This window comes from Arachis duranensis, chromosome 5, assembly GCF_000817695.3.
Source record: "Arachis duranensis cultivar V14167 chromosome 5, aradu.V14167.gnm2.J7QH, whole genome shotgun sequence".
Taxonomy (NCBI): domain Eukaryota; kingdom Viridiplantae; phylum Streptophyta; class Magnoliopsida; order Fabales; family Fabaceae; genus Arachis; species Arachis duranensis.
In genome coordinates this window covers 94660105-94679088 of record NC_029776.3, presented here as the reverse complement: position 1 = coordinate 94679088, position 18984 = coordinate 94660105, and the positions used below count along the sequence as shown (strand labels likewise).

The 18984-nt window shown below is 35.8% G+C and overlaps 2 protein-coding genes across 2 annotated transcripts; one reads left to right on the top strand and one right to left on the bottom strand.

Moving 5' to 3' along the window:
- The first annotated feature begins 298 nt into the window (after positions 1–298).
- Positions 299–3539, top strand: LOC107490611 (probable inactive receptor kinase RLK902). The gene is made up of 2 exons (XM_016111395.3): positions 299–1844; positions 2442–3539. Exons 1-2 carry the CDS (start codon positions 536–538, stop codon positions 3062–3064), a joined length of 1932 nt encoding a protein of 643 aa, XP_015966881.1. The 5' UTR covers positions 299–535; the 3' UTR covers positions 3065–3539.
- A 2157-nt stretch (positions 3540–5696) lies between these two features.
- On the bottom strand, positions 5697–16471 carry LOC107490610 (probable serine/threonine protein kinase IREH1). Its single transcript, XM_016111393.3, has 18 exons — positions 15480–16471; positions 13870–13931; positions 13579–13761; positions 12155–13486; positions 11360–11532; positions 10754–11000; positions 10243–10335; positions 10022–10162; positions 9810–9902; positions 8825–9029; positions 8037–8122; positions 7847–7935; positions 7095–7146; positions 6922–6978; positions 6644–6817; positions 6469–6546; positions 6056–6238; positions 5697–5967 (listed from the first exon to the last, which is right to left on the bottom strand). The coding sequence occupies exons 1-17, from the start codon at positions 16216–16218 to the stop codon at positions 6155–6157; spliced, it is 3888 nt and encodes a 1295-aa protein (XP_015966879.2). The 5' UTR covers positions 16219–16471; the 3' UTR covers positions 5697–5967; positions 6056–6154.
- Between the last annotated feature and the right edge of the window lie 2513 nt (positions 16472–18984).

Genomic DNA, 18984 nt, shown 5'->3' with positions numbered 1-18984 from the left:
TGTAATAAAATTTCAGTTGTTGAATGTTATATGATCAACAAAAATTTATTATTTTTTATTAATATTTGGTTAAAAAATTTTAAGAATTAACAATTTTATTAAAATTTAGTTAATATTTAATTAATAAAAAATATTCATACTATTAAAAATATTAATAACAACTAATTAATAATTACAAATCTTAAAACTTGGAAGTTAGCACACCTCCTCCTTGGTTAATTAGTATTTTTGTTGTTCAGCCACTACCTCTACCTCTCTAAAAATATCTACTATTAGTCTATCGTATTCGTACGTTAATCTCACTCTCACTCACTTGTCTTCTCAGCACACCGTACCAGTCTCTCTCTTTCTTCTCTCTTCTCTCTTCTCTCTTCTATGTGTGTTCCAAAGTCACTCCTAACTCTCCCCAAACCCCAACCCAAACAAAACCAGCAAGCAATGTCTTCTGCTTCTTCTTCTTCTTCTTCTTCTTCTTCTTCAAAAGCATAACCACTCTTCTTCTTCTTCTTCTAACAGATCACTCAAACAAAGCACAATGCATCGCAACAAACTCATCATTCTCTTCTTCCTCATCCTCCTTCCTTATGCCAAACCCGACCTCTCTTCCGCCCAACGAGCCGCACTCCTCAACCTACGCTCCGCCGTCGGAGGCCGCACGCTCCTCCTCTGGCTCCCAACCTCTACAACCTCCCCATGCAAGTGGCCAGGCATTCTCTGCGACCCAACCAACACCCACGTCATCGCCCTCCGCCTCCCCGCCGCCTCACTCTCCGGCCACCTCCCCTCCGCCGTGTTTCCCTCCTTCACCCACCTCCGCACCCTCTCTTTCCGCTTTAACTCACTCTCCGGCCCCATTCCCGCCGACCTCTCCCTCTGCTCCTCCCTCCGCAACCTCTACCTCCACCATAACAACCTCTCCGGCGAGCTTCCACCTTCTCTCTTCAACCTCACCTCTCTCGTTCGCCTCAACCTGGCAGATAACGCCTTTTCAGGCCCGGTTCGAACCGGCTTCAACAATTTGACCCGCTTGAGGACCCTCTACCTCGAGAACAACCGGTTTTCCGGGTCGCTACCCGAGTTGAAAAGACTCGCCGAGTTGGCTCAGTTCAACGTTTCCAACAACTTTCTCAACGGTTCTGTGCCTGAAACGTTGACGGGCTTCTCAAAGGAGTCATTTTTAGGGAACACATTGTGTGGGAAGCCATTGAAGTTGTGTCCTCAGAGTGAGAATGGGAGAAGGGCAAATGGGTCTTTTCCAGGCGTGGCTGCCGGAATTGGGAACAGTGGTTTGAAGGAGGAGAAGAAAGGGAAGCTAAGTGGTGGGGTCATTGCTGGGATTGTGATTGGGTGTGTGGTTGGAATGTTGCTAATTGTGTTTGCTTTGATTCTTCTGTGTAGGAAGAAGAGTGATAACAGAACCAGTAACATTGAAAATATTGCAACTTTGAAGCAGGGTAATGGTAGGGGAATCCATGGTGAGAAAAATCATGTTTCTGAAGTGGAGACTGTCGGTGGTGGTGCGAACAAGAAGCTGGTTTTCTTTGGGAATTCAGAAGGGAAGGTGTTTGATTTGGAGGATTTGCTTAGAGCCTCTGCTGAGGTTTTAGGGAAGGGTACTTTTGGAACTTCATATAAGGCTGTGTTGGAGAATGGGCCTGTGGTGGCTGTGAAGAGGCTCAAGGATGTGACACTCTCTGAGAGTGACTTCAGGGATGAGATTGAGGTTGCTGGAGCAATGGTTCATCAGAATTTGGTGCCTCTTAGGGCTTACTATTATAGCAGGGATGAGAAGCTTCTTGTTCATGATTATATGCATATGGGAAGCTTGTCTGCACTCTTGCATGGTAAAATCCCCCCCTTTAATTACAAAAATTTCTAATTTTTTCCTTATTTATATGTATACTGTGTAGTGTTTTGTAGAATGCATTCGTTTTTGTTTTATCTTTGCATAATTGCTATGAATCACTAACTATATTGATTACATTGAGGAACAGACTTTGCAATATGCAATGTACACTATACACTGGTTAATCACTTTGGAAATTTGGTAAATTATCAGTTCAATGCATCTTGAGAAAATATGTGCTTTTTGTCCTTAGCGGTTGTAATTTTCTTCAAAACCTAACATTTAATTTAATTTCATTCAGTTTTGTCCCGAACGATTTTGATTCATTCAACTTTGTTTCTAACATTTTCGATTTATATCAAAGCTACCTTGGATGTTTTCAAAAATACTTGCTTTATCCTGATATTTACAAAGACAACTAGTTATTAATGTACCAAATTTCTAAAGTAATAGCTATTTTAGAATGGATGGAGTATCATTTTACAAGCACAACAATTTGGTCTTACATCTAGGATTGTTACCTGACCTAATTGTAGATATCATATTGATTTGGCATGAACACTGGTAAACTAAAGTTTACAATTCATTATCATAGGAAACAAAGGAGCTGGCAGAACACCACTGACTTGGGAACTCAGGTCAGGGATTGCGCTTGGAGCTGCTCGCGCCGTTGAGTACTTACATTCACAAGGGCCTAATGTATCTCATGGAAACATAAAGTCATCAAACATCCTCCTAACCAAGAACTATGAAGCCAGAGTATCCGACTTTGGCCTTGCACAACTTGTTAGCCCCTCGTCGACCCCCAATAGGATTGCCGGCTACCGTGCTCCTGAGGTAACTGATCCTCGCAGAGTGTCTCACAAGGCCGATGTGTACAGCTTTGGCGTGGTGCTCTTGGAGCTTCTTACCGGAAAGGCTCCAACTCACGCCTTGTTGCATGAGGAAGGAGTGGACCTTCCGAGATGGGTGCAATCGGTTGTTAGGGAAGAGTGGACTTCTGAGGTCTTTGATGCTGAGCTCCTTAGCCATCAGACTGTGGAAGAGGATATGGTTGAGTTGTTGCAGCTTGCAGTGGATTGTACAGCTCCATATCCCGATAATCGACCTTCGATCGCCGAAGTGAGACACCGGATAGAAGAGCTACGTGGTTCTAAGGATCTAAAGCAAACCCAGCACCAACATGATTTGATCAGTGTTGTAGATGATCTATCTTGATGACTTTGGTACTTGGTTGCAGCCACCATGTCCTTTTAAGGATTTTTTTTAATTAATAAATTAAAAAAATTATTACTTATGGTTGTATAGAGCTATTGATTTCATGAAATGTCCAGCAACTAGTATTATTTTGAAAATCATTAAAATTTGCTGAAAGTTTCAGGAAATCAATAGCTTAACACAATTGTAAATAATAATTTATTTAATTTATTAAAAAAAAGATCATGTCATTACTAATGGAGTTTAAAGGATCTTCTTGGCTTTGTGAAAACCCCATAATTTTTCTTCCTAAATCTTGTGTTTATGTTGTATCTTTTAGCTTAGGCCTCAATTTTCTTCACCACCCAACATTGAATTTCTACCTTATATCCTTCAATCTCTGTTGTATTAATCCCTATTTTTCTTCCTTATCTAAACTATTACCTTGGAGGATTGGATATGTGACCAATTAGTAATAGTTGGTGAGTTATGGTTATTATAATTATTTTGTTTTTGCTTTTGTTGATAGTTGAAGCCTTTTTCTCTGTTGAAAATGAAAGCACATTGTGGTCATTGTCAATTAGTTGGTTGCTCTATCTCCAAGGTGGCACGCGTCACGCATCCTCTAATTGTGAACCCAACCATAGTTAAAAAAAACGAGGTAAATCATTACATTCATGTAAGTGGGTCCTTAATTACTAAATAAGAAAAAAAAAATTGATTACTTCTTAGTAGTTCAAGACAATGATTGGGTTGGATACATCCTTTTACATCGTTAATTATGTAAATTAGATGCCTAGAAATTAGGGTGATATACTTAAGAGATTATATCATCCTCTTTTGGATTGATAGCTATTGATAATGAGGTTCTAATAACTAAACAAATAGAAACATCATGTCAAATAAGAAAAGAAATAGTACAATTAGTTAGATTGCTATGGCCAAACAATGCAGGCATGTGTAAAAAGTTTGATATTGATATGATGTATATATATAGATTATAGAGACAAAGCAATAAAGGGATGACACTTTTGGGTAAGCATTGTTTCTATATTTATTTTTGACATAAGTTTTAAAAAAACGGGCTATTGTAATTTTTAATAATTTACCTCAATTAAAGAAAAGTGAGTTTAAACATATAAACCTGAATTGTAATGTTCAATTTATAAACTTGTATTGTAAGAATTTATTTGTTAATTTATATTTGGTTTGAAGGCCTAACTTGAGATTTCGATTTGTAAGATTTAGGGAATGAATATTTAGTGCATACTACATATTACAATGTACAAGATGTGGGGTCATAAATATTGGTCCCAAAAGTTGAGCAAATGCTTTTGTTATCCTTTCTCAAGGTAGATAACAAAATTCAAACGCCAACTCATGGAAATGGCAGGCACTTGAAACAATTTTTCTCAGATGAGTACAACAAACTGATCTGATGAAAATTCATTCCCTTAAGGTAATGTATTTGTGGATGCGATGATGGTGGTGGACCAAACTTGCCTCACATAAAATGATAAAACAAATGGTAGAAGGTGCAGTGTTAGTATATAAAGTGATCAATTCCTTATATTAGTGGTCCTACTCCTCCTACTACATGAAGTTCATGTTTATATTTTGTTGCCATTTAGTGATCCAAAGATCCTTCGACCTAGTTTGGTAATTTTCTTAGAACACAAAATACAGAGCATGGAAATAATAGAGACATAAAAAATGTCTCCGCTGTCTTCTTTATTTTGTTCACATTTTGAAGGGATGCATTCAATAAAAGGAATGAGTGGTTAGCTTAGATTGACATAATGATATAGAATTATTTTACTACATGGGATGCTTTTCGTTCTTGGCTATGTTGTTGTCCTATTCTCCTTCAGAATTGATGGCCGAGTAGCACAAGCGTAAACAATGGACCGTTATTCTCTCCTTTCTGGCAACTTGACAACCATAGAAATATTTGGCCCCAGTAATCAATGTGTCAACAAATAAAACACTTTTACAGAAAATCCAAAAAGTAAAAGATCAAATATACTGTGTGATATTGATACATTTAGATGAGAGGCAAGAAAAGCATATTTTACGCATGCATGAAAGATTAAAAATAAGTCTATCTTCAATTACTGGTACCGAGAAAGAATTGAAGCTTTTGGGGAATAAAAATGACGAATGCAGTTTTGGAATTACTCCCCGTTGAATCCCTTTGTACAGAAAAAGGGAAAAGGTTATTGTAATTTTGAAAACCTGGTATGAATTTAATTCTCTTTTTTTTTTTCGTAGTCGTAGACACCTGTAATGCAAATAAACTATATTCTGTACATCATCCTTTGCATGTATCTAGGCACCGCATCGCTTAAATCGTAAATAATAAAAGGATTCACTTTTTTCTACTTGCTAATAATTGACTATCCTTTTGTGCATAAGCAATCTTATTTCTTAAGCTTTCATTTTGTATAAACTACAAAGTATTTAATTTTGGGATCAATGTTATTTCTATGAAACAGTTAAGGGGCGAAGGGAGGCCACTACAGTACATTTCGGTAAGGAATACTATTCTGGAATGTTAAAAATAGTACTGTTTCAATAAATATTTAGGTGAAGAAGTTCCTTTCTTTTTTTTCCATCAAAAATTCATTTTGTTGGTCTGGGATCACAGTAGAAATTAGAAAGATAATTCACAACATCTCAATTATACAAGTAAATAATATTACAGTAGCTGAACAAAAAGGGATGTGCCCTCAGTGCTGCATTATATTAATGAAAGCACCACAAGAAACAATGTGAGCAACCAACACTGGTATGCATTTTAACATTTACAGTCCTCAAATTCATACAATACAACAAAACCGAAAAATTGAAAACCACCCAGTGTTAGTTCCTGTGACCTAATAAGCAGAGAGTACATCCTGAATCAGTTTGAGCTTCTAGAATTTCTGCAAATTCCAGCAAATTCAAAATTAGATCAGCAAGAATGCACAATATAAGACTTGATGAAATGACGGTAGTTTTACAGTCTCATACATTTACAATGTGTACAGATGACAAAGGTGCTTGTGCACCCAAAATTGCTTGGACGATGTCTAAACACCGAATTCTGGACTTCGACAGAAGAAAAGAAAGCTATGCTCCGGGATTTGCTGGTGGATCATCTTTCCATCCCTTGGAGAGAAGATCATAGTTGATTGATGCAAGCTGGGAGAGATTCTGGTAAACAATTGAAAAACATCAATACAAGAGAAGAGAGATCAAAATAAATATCAACAAAACAAGCATGCAACACACCAACAGTTATAGGGAGCAAAAACAGTAATCCCAGAGAGGTGCGATTAATTCCCAGTAAACAGAGGTTAAATAAATCTTTTTGCGTGTTCAGAAGAGTTAAGTCTAATTAGTTGCTTGTATAATAAACATAAGTATATAACTCAAAAGAATACCTTAAAAGAGAAATTACTAAAAGAGTAGTTGACTGATGAGCTGGAATCAAACTCAGCAAGACCCCCACATTCGTCTCCCTGTTTGTAGATTTTCACAGGAGAAAGTCAGCACAGAAACTTCAAATTGATGTGACAGTTAATATTTTATGTTTAGAGATACCAATAAATGCAGTACCACTTCATCTTGGCGATTGCTCAAGCAACTACTGCTACCACTTAAGCTATCAGCATCACTAGAATCCTCAGCATCACTTGCATGATATACAAGACCGTCTGAAGTATTCCATGAGTAGCGAGAAGTGAAGTAACTAGTGTCTAGAGCACTCTCAGAGGCAGGAACAAACGCAGCCTGCAAACCAGAACGTTATTATGTTGTTCAGCATACAACATCTACTACATCAAGAGACATGCAGTACAACGAACAAAAATTATGACTTGAGAAGCATTACATACCTTCTGTCTAGCAAGTGTGTCCCAATTTATATCCTTAAAGAAAACATGTTCTTTCACCTGGATAATTAAGCATCTATCAATGTGACGTTTGAAATGCAAGTAAAATGAAACATGATCATAAAAATGGGCAACAAGCATCTGTATGCTAATACAGTAATAAGAAATTAAATCACCTCTGATGCACCTCTAGCTCCAAGTCTTTGGTTAGGATCTTCAGTCAATAATCTGTAAATAAACACATCTCAGGTACTAATCCAAGAAAATATTCATTTTTCTATCATAATCGTGACTTCAACTTAGCACAATAACGCAGGACAAAAAACCATAATTTATAACAGATCGGCATCCAGCTAAGGGAGCATAAAGAAAAAGCTTTAGATAGAATAAAACCTAGATTTTGTACAGATTATAATTATATTTTCATTTTTACACAAAGCCACAGTTAAGAGGGGGGTAAAAAACGAATCATGGGCTTGTTATGTAGTTGACAACAGTCAAATAATTCAGAACACCAAATACAATGAGATTGCTGCTTTGTGACATAGGTTCAAATACTTGAAACAGCTTCCTGCATGTGAGGGTAAGGCTGCACATCTACCCTCCCAAAAAGCCCCACCTAGTTGAAGCCTGTTCTCATGGTTTAAGGATAATGCCATGTGAAACATGAGACAGTAGTGGTCACTGTCACAAGATTATTAACATAAAGTTCATATTTAACAGATAAAGTATGGCACCAGGATTGCTGAACAATATACATTCGCAAATGCTATCTTCGGCTTAAGCAGTCAAGCTAAAATATCCAAATTAATGGAAGTATGCTCAGTATTGGAAACATAAACAAAGCATTGATATTCTAAAATGCTGACCAGAATAAACAGTTTGCAATTGCCAGATACATATAACATGAACATAACATGATTATTACCGATCAATAAGATCTTGAGCTTCAGGACTCATTTCTTCAGGAACTGCAGGCCAAGGTATCTTACGATTAAGAATATTATCAAATATAGTCTACAAACACCCCCAAAAAGAAATATCTGTTAGTAAGAGCTAAACCATACAGCAAACAAGAACAGAAACGCAAAAATCCTGGCAAAAGGTATGCTATAAACCTGAGGATGCTCTGCATTAAAAGGTGGAAGACCAACAAGCAACTCGAATAAAATGACCCCAACAGACCACCAATCAGCCGTATACCCTGTAAAATTTAAAAGATAAAATATATATATTTTGTTCATGTTGTGATTGCAATGTAAATACACAATTGCAATGTAAAGGCTGTGGAACCACTAAATTAGCATTTTCAGCAGATTTTTTTTATTTTTTATTTTAAACAGAAAAGTGAAGATCCTTCCAAATTTTTCAGGAAAATTAAGAATAAAATATAGAAATGATGTTGCTAAATGCTAGACTAAATTTACTAGGTATCCTCTAAAAGATACACGACATTAAATTAGTTTGGTCCCTAAATTGTTTTTAGCACCAATATAGAGACTCAAATATGTGACATAACAGGTCCTTAAAAGATGCATATGACATCTATTTGATCATATATTTTATGTGAGTTCAATAATTTATACAATATTACATGCGTCTTTGAGTAAGCGAAAATGACAATGTATCTTTCTTTGAGGACATAACAGTTGTAAAAAAATTTCTATTTACTAAACTAGTTATACATGTGTCTTCGAAGAAAAAGTTTGATATATCCTTCAAGAACTAAACTAATGTTGAAAATTTTCTAGGGGGCAAACTGGTACATGTATCTTTAAGGGACTAAATAGATAGTTTATTATTTATTTTACTTTCTCTAAACTGAAAGAAAAAAGAAGGCAAAACAAAACTGATCTAGTAAACAGAAATCAGACCACCTTAAACATAAAAATGGATCTATACGAACCATGTCCAGTTCCCAAAAGAATCTCTGGCGCCAAATAATCAGGGGTACCTACAGCAGATCTTTTCTTCCTCAGTTCCCTTTGATGTTCAGATGTAGACATGTTAGGCTCATCCTCCCCAAGCAAGGATGTCCCACTCACTGCTGGACCAGATAAATCATCCGTGCTGTTGATGAGACCGACTTTGGAAAGCCCGAAATCTGTTAGCTACATAGAAGGAACCAAAAAGAATAGAAAAACTTCAACATGTGATCAGCTGAACATCAGTATGCATGAGTTAAGAGATAAAACTCATAAAAATCTACATGAATATGCAAGAACTCCTACCAGCAAAATTCAAATTAGGAAGAATAAGGGAGAGGCCAGAGTTAAACATTTATCAAAAAATCTCAAACATTACATACAAACATAAATAACTTACAAATGTAAAAAATATGTTCTTAAAAAGGCTAACACTGACAAAGATCTTTCATCTTTGTGCTCCTCCATACAGCCCAAAATTTATTTTCTAATTTCTAGAAGGACAAAATTAATTGAAAATAAAAAAAATAAAAAAAATTAACCAAGAAAAGCACATGTCAAATCATCTTTTCTTAAATTCCAACAGTAAAAGGATTAAAGGAGAATAAGTTCATAGATCATCCCTTCCCCTAGCAAAAACCACAGCCACATAAATGGAGGACAAAAGCTTTTTAAATAGAGAAAAATTATTCATATAAAACAAAAAGCTATAATGATACACAGAAGACAGTTAAAATATGCTAATACCAGCAAAAAAAACTGAATGACCCATAACAAATATAGGCCAAACAAAATCCAAAAAGCTGAAATCACACCAGGCACCCTAAACAAGCTATACCCTAACCAAAAACATCAACTTATTTGTGTCTACATAAAATCAATTTTTAATTAATTTATTTAAAAATATTGTGCCTAAATACAAGGTTGATGGCATTAATAGTGAGTAGAAAAAGTGTATTCAATTACCTTAATGTGACCATCATGAGCGATCAGTAAATTGTCAGGTTTCAAGTCTCGATGAACCACTCGTAGTGAATGCAAATACTCTAATGCGAGAACCTAACCATGGGAATGATGTTTAGACAATGTAACAAAAGTTCCCTTTTTTCCCTTTTTTAGAGAGAGAGAGAGAGAGAGAGAGAGAGAGAGAGAGAGAGAATGAGAATGAAACAGATTACCACTTCAGCAATATACACGCGAGCAACTTCCTCGTCTAAGCAACCTAAATTCCTTAATAACGAATATAGGTCACCTCCATTAAGATACTCCATTACAAGATACAAGTTCTCACGGCATGTGAAAGAATAGAAGAAACGAACCTGATTATGTTCAGTTAAATTAGAAAAAGGTTGCATTTTGAAAGACATCATGAAACAAGTAGCAAGTTAGATCCGCTCACCACAAAAGGATTCCGAACTGTAATTAAGATATCACGTTCTGCTAATATACTTTCCACAGCATTCTTACGAATCATGTCAGCCTTCTTCAGAACCTGTGAAAAAATAACTTGGATTCATGTAACCATGCAAATATATAAACATGACAAAGTAACAAACAGTACCATAATCCTTCAATGTTTTAACTTTTAACAAGCAATAAGAAAATAAAATTTATTAGAGAAGAAAATAACAGAAATACAACAAAATGTAGATTTAAATTTCATATGGAACAGTACCCGGAACATGTTACAAGAACAATAAATAGTGTAATATACTACGATCAAATAAAAAGTGGTATGAACAGCTTTAAGTCTCCAAACAACCTCACGTTATGAAATGAGTCTTCTACAAGCCATAATACCGATCATCCAAAAACAGAACAAAAGATAAAAACTGAACACTTATCGAAATTAAAATTTAAGCATACAATAAATGAAGAAAAAGCACCGAATAAAGGGTGAAAATAATTACCTTAATTGCAAAAAGATCACCAGTTGTTCTCTTTTTGGCCAGGAAAACCCGTCCAAATGCCCCACGACTTATAGGCTTTATGATCTCAAAGTCATCAATAGAGGTACGGTCCCTTGAAGAATGGATTGGGCTTGTTCTCAAGCTACGGACCACATCATCTTCCAAGATGACATCATCATCCATTACAGTGCTCTCCATATCTATCTTTTCTACATCCACCATCTCAGTAAGCTGCAAATACTTCTCACTGCAAGGGCAAATGCCAACTTATCATGCATATCACCTAAAGATTTCAGAGGAAAACATGGAAAGACAAAAATAACACATCGAGGGAAAAAATATACTTGAGCCGAACTTGAGAGAAAGGCTCTGACTAGTAATGCCAGAGATAGACACACAACCAGATACAAAGATAGCAGTTGTATCAATATAAGATATATGTCACCTCGTATTCAGTTATGCAGTTATGGATATTCTACATTAAACATGTCTCAAAAAAAAATTCACCCTAAGTTATTCATTAAAAATCCATCCATAGATGCAAATTTTTTGAATGTCTTACTAATTATAGTAGTTCAACAGGCATAGCTGATTGTAAGTACTAACCGTATCAGCTTCTCGATACGTGTTCCAAAGGTCTCCACAGTAAGTGCATCAAATTTCCTCCGGTCTACAACAACTCGTAAGTCATCAAGACAAGATAATAAATATGATGTTGAGCGATGATCATCCAGAGGTGCGTTTGCAACACAGCGTGCTATATCAGCAAGTTCATTCATCTACATTTCCCATGACAAAAGTAGCTCGATACGATCAATAAAAACTTCTCAAATGACTAAAAAGATTAGCATAAGAAAGCATGCAACCACAAATTTCTTTACCGTGTATTCCAACATGTCCAGTATAGTAAAATCAACCATCCAGAATGAAATAGTACTTCTTCATTTTTGGGCCATAACATTACTATTGTACAACTGCTATTACACACTTTCTTACTTAAGAAACAAGCTCACTTTCGAGGAGCATTTTACTAACAAAACCACGCAACATGAAACAGATTACTTCTTTCTTCAGTTTTGGAGCATAACAATGTTATATAGATCAAACAACTATCCTAAGCTTTCTCACTTTAAAAACAAGCTCATTTTAAATATACACACACATAAGCCTACCACCAAGGTGGAAATTAGTAGCATACATGAGCATATAAATAATTAACATCCCACTTTCTCACTTTGATATCTACCATGTGTATTAATTTTAATAAGTTTTTATTTTAAGTGTTTAAGGGACATTTATAACCACTGGACCATTTACCACTAAACATCATAAAAAACAAACGGGAAAGGAGAAAAGATTAGAAACAATAATTTTATAGAAGAGGTAAAAGGCAGAGCATGCCTGTGGCAGATCATCATGTTCGGAGTAAGCACCCTTTCCTGCCAAGAGCATTTCAATCTGACTTGTCCTTGGTGTCATTAAAGGAGACCTAGGAGTCATGCTCCCTGCAGATGATGTTGTCATACCTTGCTCAGACTTCGGACCAAAACGAGTTTTACATGACATAAGTGGTAAACCCTTTAGGTCATCCATAAACACAGAATTATCATCTTCGGGGAAACAGTCTAGCATATCCTCTGATCCTCTGCGAGACCAATCACTAAGTTTAGGGGAAACTACATCAGATTCTTCAGTCATGCTTGAATTTGACACTTTTGCAACATCTGGACTTCCCACTATTTGTTGGGTATCCTTTTGTGTACATGACTCCATCTTTTCTAGTGTTTCAGCAATTCTAACAAGACGTTCATTAACACTCAGACCCTTCTGATCACATCGATCAGCAACTAAACAAATCCTTGAATGATCCTCAACATGTGAAGTAGCTACTTCTTCCTCACATATACGACAAATTATTGAGCTCTCCTCACTATTATTCTGCTGATCTCCCCAGTATCCCCAGGAAACTTTATGGTGGTGCTTGGAAGCATGATCCTGGGAATCTTTGGCAGGAAGAAGCTCAGGTGGCTTAGCAGAAGAAAGATCACCATCGGAACTGAATCTCTTACTACTTGAAGTTTTTGGTGGTTCAACCTTTCCATAACCATGCTCCTTCAACTGATCAGCTTCTTTTGGGCTTTTCCCTGTTGGCGACGGGAATTTCTTGCAAGAAGCCATCCGGTCCCTCCCTGAAGGAGGCTCAAANNNTTGTGTGACTCCTTTCTTCCAATTCAACGTTCTTTGTTCTTGACTATATGCCTTTTTGGTTGAGGACTTTGAGGCTTTTGCAGCACTAGAGCTTTTAACATCCCTTGCCAAACCAGGGGGAACAGCCTTTTCAGCAGAATGCAAGACTCTAGATTGACGGAGATTGAAAACATGTTCATCCTCGGCCAAACCACTTTCCTTGTGGAACTGCAATAATCTAGTACACCTAGTAAGAATAAATAGCATTCGAGTATGAAGCTGCTTTAGCATCCCTGGAGGGAGCTCTTGACGCCTATCATCCAACTCCTGGACTATGCTTTCACACCTCAGCCAAAACTCCCCAGCCGAAGACATAGCACAGCTCCTAGCCAAAATCAGCAAGTCCTCAATTGTCTCCTGCCACTCAGGATGAGTATCTGCATTTTTTTCAAGAATTCCAACCAGGTCGGCTGCAAAAATAGCCAGATCAGAGTTCACTTCTTCCTTTGCCTTATCAAATTTTGCCTTTATAACAACCAATACTTCCTGCATAACAAAGCAAATCACTTATATAGCAATGTCTCTAGCTAGACAGATCATCAACTTCATAATATAATCTGAAATGGAAACGAAAGTACCTCCACATTATTTAACCCTCGAGGCTTCCAAAACGGAAAAGGTCGGACACCTTTGGAATTCAACTCATGAGAAAAACTCTTGATGTCTGCGGGAAACCTCTTTCGGGGTGCACTTGTGACCCGCAAGATAGCTTGAAAGCGAGGAGATTCAGATTCCTTGGGGTTTTCGTAATCATATGCTGTCTGCAAAAGAAAACAGTTAGTTTTTTTTTGCCACAGCAAATGAATAAACAGAAAGCAACATATCATTCAAACAACAGTTATATTAGTTGAAGTAATAAAGAAAGATACCTCAGGAGTGCAATCAGGGCCTCTTACCCCTCCAGTGTGAGCCCATGACGAAGTCTGTCTCCCTGTATATCATTAGCAAAAGGCAACATTTCAGTAAACAGAACAAACTAGTTTTGTCAGACACTTCAATGTAAATAAACATAGAAGAACTTAGCATGAATTGCTTATTGGCAGAGGGTAATAACAAATAATAACATCATGCCAAAACCGACAATGCTACAGCACCAACAGCCCATGCTTTCACCCTAAATACAATTGGCTCCTATAGAAAGCCCCATGGACAAAGCAGAATACTTGATGCTGGTGGTTGAGTAGTTACTCAGCCATTTGATATCCGAATCCTATTTTTACAAGTGATAACTATTGTACAAACCATCCAGAAATAAGTCCCAATCCCCAACCTCACCTAATGAAAAGCTTTTATCATTTTGATATCAATCATTCGTAAATCACCTCAACTGTTTTACCAAAGAGTTCCACAATGAGGTATATATATATATATATATACAACTTAAAAAAATGAACTTGATCCCCTTGAAAAAAATGATTTTCAAGATGAACTTGTGTTTTCATATTCAATGTTTTTGTTTTTAGGATGTTGTAAAGGAAAAAATGAAAATAAGAACTCAAGAAGTGAAAGCAGAAAACAAGATTTTACTGTTTTCTTTTTTCTTCAAAAAATCCTTAAACAGAAAACGCTGGAAATAAAAATAGAAAATGAAAATGCAAACCATACAGGCCCTTAACTTTCCCGACAGATTTACATAATTTTAATGCCTTGTAAAGAATGCTGGACAAAAATTTTATTAATGATCCTAATCTGCTGAATAGAGCTAAATCTCAAATAAGTTCTTCAAATATATCAATCAATCTACATATGAAATATTATTTCAATACAAGCTCACCATATTTGTTATACATACTCATAAATATAGTAACAATAACACAAATATTCTATAGTCTACGACATATATTAATCCAAGAATACGGAGTATGGACTTGATAAATCTTAGGTTCAGACTAAGAATACACAAACAGTAGTTTACATTTTTTACTCATCAGAACTATTACATGGAACTAATTTACATTTTTTATTCTTTAGAATTATTACATGGAACTGTTAATATATCATTTTAATTACAAAAGCCCTTCTCAACACAACAGTTACCATCAGTTGGCTCAATTCCTAGCAGCAAAGGAGACAGACCTTGATGTATACTCTTACTCTGCTAGTGAGGATATCCTATTTTCTAAACACCTGTTTTTTTTATCACAACTCACAAGTACCCTCCTATGCCAACTGGCAATATCAAATATAATGGGATTCCACTTAGATAGGACATAAATATGAGCCTTGGAATTGGACCTCCCATTTTTAATTATATTGCTTGGTTTGTGACTTTGTGTATATTGGAAATTTGAATAAGGAATTCCAAATATGAGCCCAATCCCAATGGAAAAGGAAATGAAATAATAATAATAATAATAATAATAATAATAATAATAATAATAAATAGACAAGAGAGAATTCCTCAATTCCACGGTAGATGAAAAATTAAAAACTTTGGAAAAACAAATCACCAGAATTTGCAGAAACAAAGCACACATACCTGCATCGGAGGATGATTCTCCGTTCTGCAGCCGCGACCTTGGCAACACAATCGGGCTCTGCTCCCTAGAAGGTCCACTCCCGGTGGACATACTATCTGAATTGCTCCCATTATCAATCCAACCGGTGCCAGAACCCGCTGCGAAACCCTCCTGAAACCCTACTCTGCCCTCTTTCTTCTTCCCGCCGCTGCCGGAACCCGAACTCCCGTCGCCGCCGCCACCTCCAGGCCTCGAAAGGTTGCTAGCACCGAGAGCCGCAGCCGGTCCTTTATCTCCCCTGAACCCGAAGAAGCTCTCCTGCGGCAACGGCCCCGATCGCGTCTTGATTCTGTTCAACCCTAGCGACGATGCCAGGATCGGCGACACCGACACCGAGGACGACGACGACGGCGACGGCGACGTAGAATCCTTGACTCCTCCTTCCGCCGCAGCCGCTGCCGCCACCGCCGCCGTCAAAGACTTCTTAGACTTCAATGAAGACGCGGAATCCTTGCCGCCAGGTGGAGCCTGAGCCTGACCTTCCTTCCCCTTAACTGCGTCCTTCTTCTTGGTGGTCGCGTCCTTGACCTGCGTCTGCCGGCACGCGACGGGTGCGGCGGCGGCGGCGGGAGGGGTTAGGGATTTGGACTTCTTCTTGTCGGATCTGGAAGGGGAGTTGGAGGGGAGGGATCGGGGACTGTTGGAGGAGCCATCGGAATCGGATTTCTTGGAGGAAAAGAATCTCCCCTTGAAGACCATGTTCCGGTGGTGGCTGCGGTGGCTATAGGAGTAGTGGTGGTGGTGATGACGTGGCGCCGCTCAAGTGGCGTCAGTTAGAAAACGTTGGTAGTGTTTAGAAATAGCGACATTGAATTTGATGGTGTGTTTGAATCGAGTAAGGGTTTGAGTTTGAGAGAGAGAAAGAGAGTGAAAAGACTTAGCATGGAGAGAAAGAACTAAGAGAGATACACGGGAAAGGGAAATCTGGACACGGGAAAGAAAGACCAAATAATGGGGGGTAGATACACGCATGATCCTGAAGGAAAAATTTTAATTAATTAATCAAGTAAGCAAACAAATAAAGAGAGATATTATACACATCATTTTTTAATACGGGATTCACTTCAAGGGTAAAGAATTTTAATACGATTAGCTGATGAGTAAAATCTCTAAAAATGGTAATCTCAGGTGATTTATGACAATATGTAGGAAAAAAAATAATTTTTCTAAAATAAATAAAATTGTTAAATCCTAACAATTAATTAAACTTTTTTACTTAAATAATTTTTTATTGCATACAAAATCGAAATATCCTAAAATGATTTACATATAAATTGGATATTTACATGTATTTAAATGTTGTTATATGTCAATAATAAAAAATTTCTCAACCTTTTTTTTTGTTTTCTTTGTAACTCTTTTCCTTCATTTATCTTTTTTTTTTTTCCTTGCTGCAACTACTTTTGTTAGAGAATGGCATACCGGCGCTAAGAGTTGATAGTAGTGAATTTGAATCCATAAAATTATGTGGAGGCTTGAGGACCAAACAAGCAGTAAGAGAATCCTGCCATTGAAAATTTGAAACTAATTTTTTCTTCACAAACTTGCCAAAAGGAGGAGGAAAAAAGAGTAAATATCTAAATTTGGTTACCAACAAATTTCATATCAAATATTTTAGTCTTCAATAAATTCTTATTTTTTGAAAGTCTTTAAAAATTATTTTTGTTAGACAAATTGATCTCTCTATTACTTTCAATTAAATTTTTAATATATATTAGATAAATAAATTTTTAACAAATTTTATAATAAGAGAACTAAATCTTGAAGATATTAATCTAAAATAAATTATTTTTCTTTCAAAATGACAGAGAAACTAATCTATGCAATAAAATGAATTTTTTAGGACTTATAAATAATTTAAATTTGTTAGAAACTAAAGTATCTGATCTAAATTTTTTTAAAAATCAATCTATATGTTTATTAAAAAAAAAAGCAATAGAAGAATTGAACTTGCTTGACTTTGAAATCAAACTCCCCCCTTTCTTTCTCTACTTTTTCTGATGATGATGAATGCTAAATGTTACAACATTGTTTCAAAAGATTAAAAGCAATTTTTTGTGGTGTCTTTTTTTGGTTCAAGAAAAAAAAATTTGTTAAAAAAAAGTCTTGAAGACTCTTTGCACTTAAAATTGTTTTTCTCTCAAATGTATATAAATTAGGAAAGGATATCTCAATTTATGTACAAAATCGAAATAAAGTACCCTGATTTACACATAAATTGTCTTAAGATATTTCAGTTTTGTATGCCATTCTAAAAATCAAAGTATTTGGTGAATAAAGTTCACTTAATTTATTTTAAAATTTAAAAATTTTATTTATTTCATTTCAAAAAAAAATACCTCCAAAAACATCCATAGTTAATAATTCCCAAGACAAATTATAAGTTTCTTATTCGAAAAGCAAATTTGCAAGAAGCATTTTTTTTTTTTACTTAGATCTACGAATTAAGAGTTTAAAACTCCACAACTTTATTTACCTGTTATCAACACTCTTTAGAAGGATCTTGGTCAGATGAGGTCTAATATAGGCTCAAAGTCATGATTTATTCTAGGATAAGACCTTATTATACGAATCAGATTTAACTTTCAGGTCCTCTTATTCAATATTCGAACTGAAGTATGAATTCAACTTCCTATGACGCAAATTAACATACTACTAGGGTGATAATCGTCACATGACCTACTATGAGGGAGAGGCTTTAAATATGACAGTTATCAACCTTAGTTCGCCCATAAATACCACCTCAAGTTCAATCTAAGTTACAGACTTACTTACCCTATTTTATATACTTGCTGACTTTTGCATCGAAATTCTTATGATATGATAATAAAATATTATAAAATAATTTGACAATATCTTAAATTGACATTAGTTAAAATCATAAAACTTATGTTTTCTTTGTCGGTAGAAGAAACAATTGAAAATTGAAAACATAAAAAAATATATTATGTACATATAAAAAATTAGTCACCGTATATTGATATATAAATATATGTATTTTGTAGTTCATTTTTAATATGCATTCTATAAGAATGACTCATTTACTCTAATATAGGCTCAAAGTCATGATTTACTTCAGGACAGGACTTTATTGTACGAATCGGATTTAGCTTTCATGTCCTCCGATTATTCAGTATCGGAACTCAAGTATGGATTCAACTTCCTATGACGCAAATTAACATACTACTAAGGGTGATCATCATCACACGACCTACTGCGAGGGAGAGGTTTTAAACATGACACTTATCAACCTTAGTTTGCCTATAAATACTACTTCAAGTTCAATCTAAGTTATATACTTACTTATCCTATTTATATACTTGCTGACTTTTGTATTGAAATTTCTATGATATATATGATAGTAAAATATTATAAAATTATTTGACAATATCTTAAATTTACATTAGTTAAAATCATAAAACTTACGTTTTCTTTGTCAGTAGGAGAAAACAATTGAAAATTAAA

Coding starts and splice junctions, on each gene's coding strand:
- LOC107490611 (XM_016111395.3), top strand. CDS start 536: ATGCATCGCAACAAACTCATCATTCTCTTCTTCCTCATCCTCCTTCCT. Junction 1,845..2,441: donor CTTGTCTGCACTCTTGCATG/GTAAAATCCCCC, acceptor TCATTATCATAG/GAAACAAAGGAGCTGGCAGA.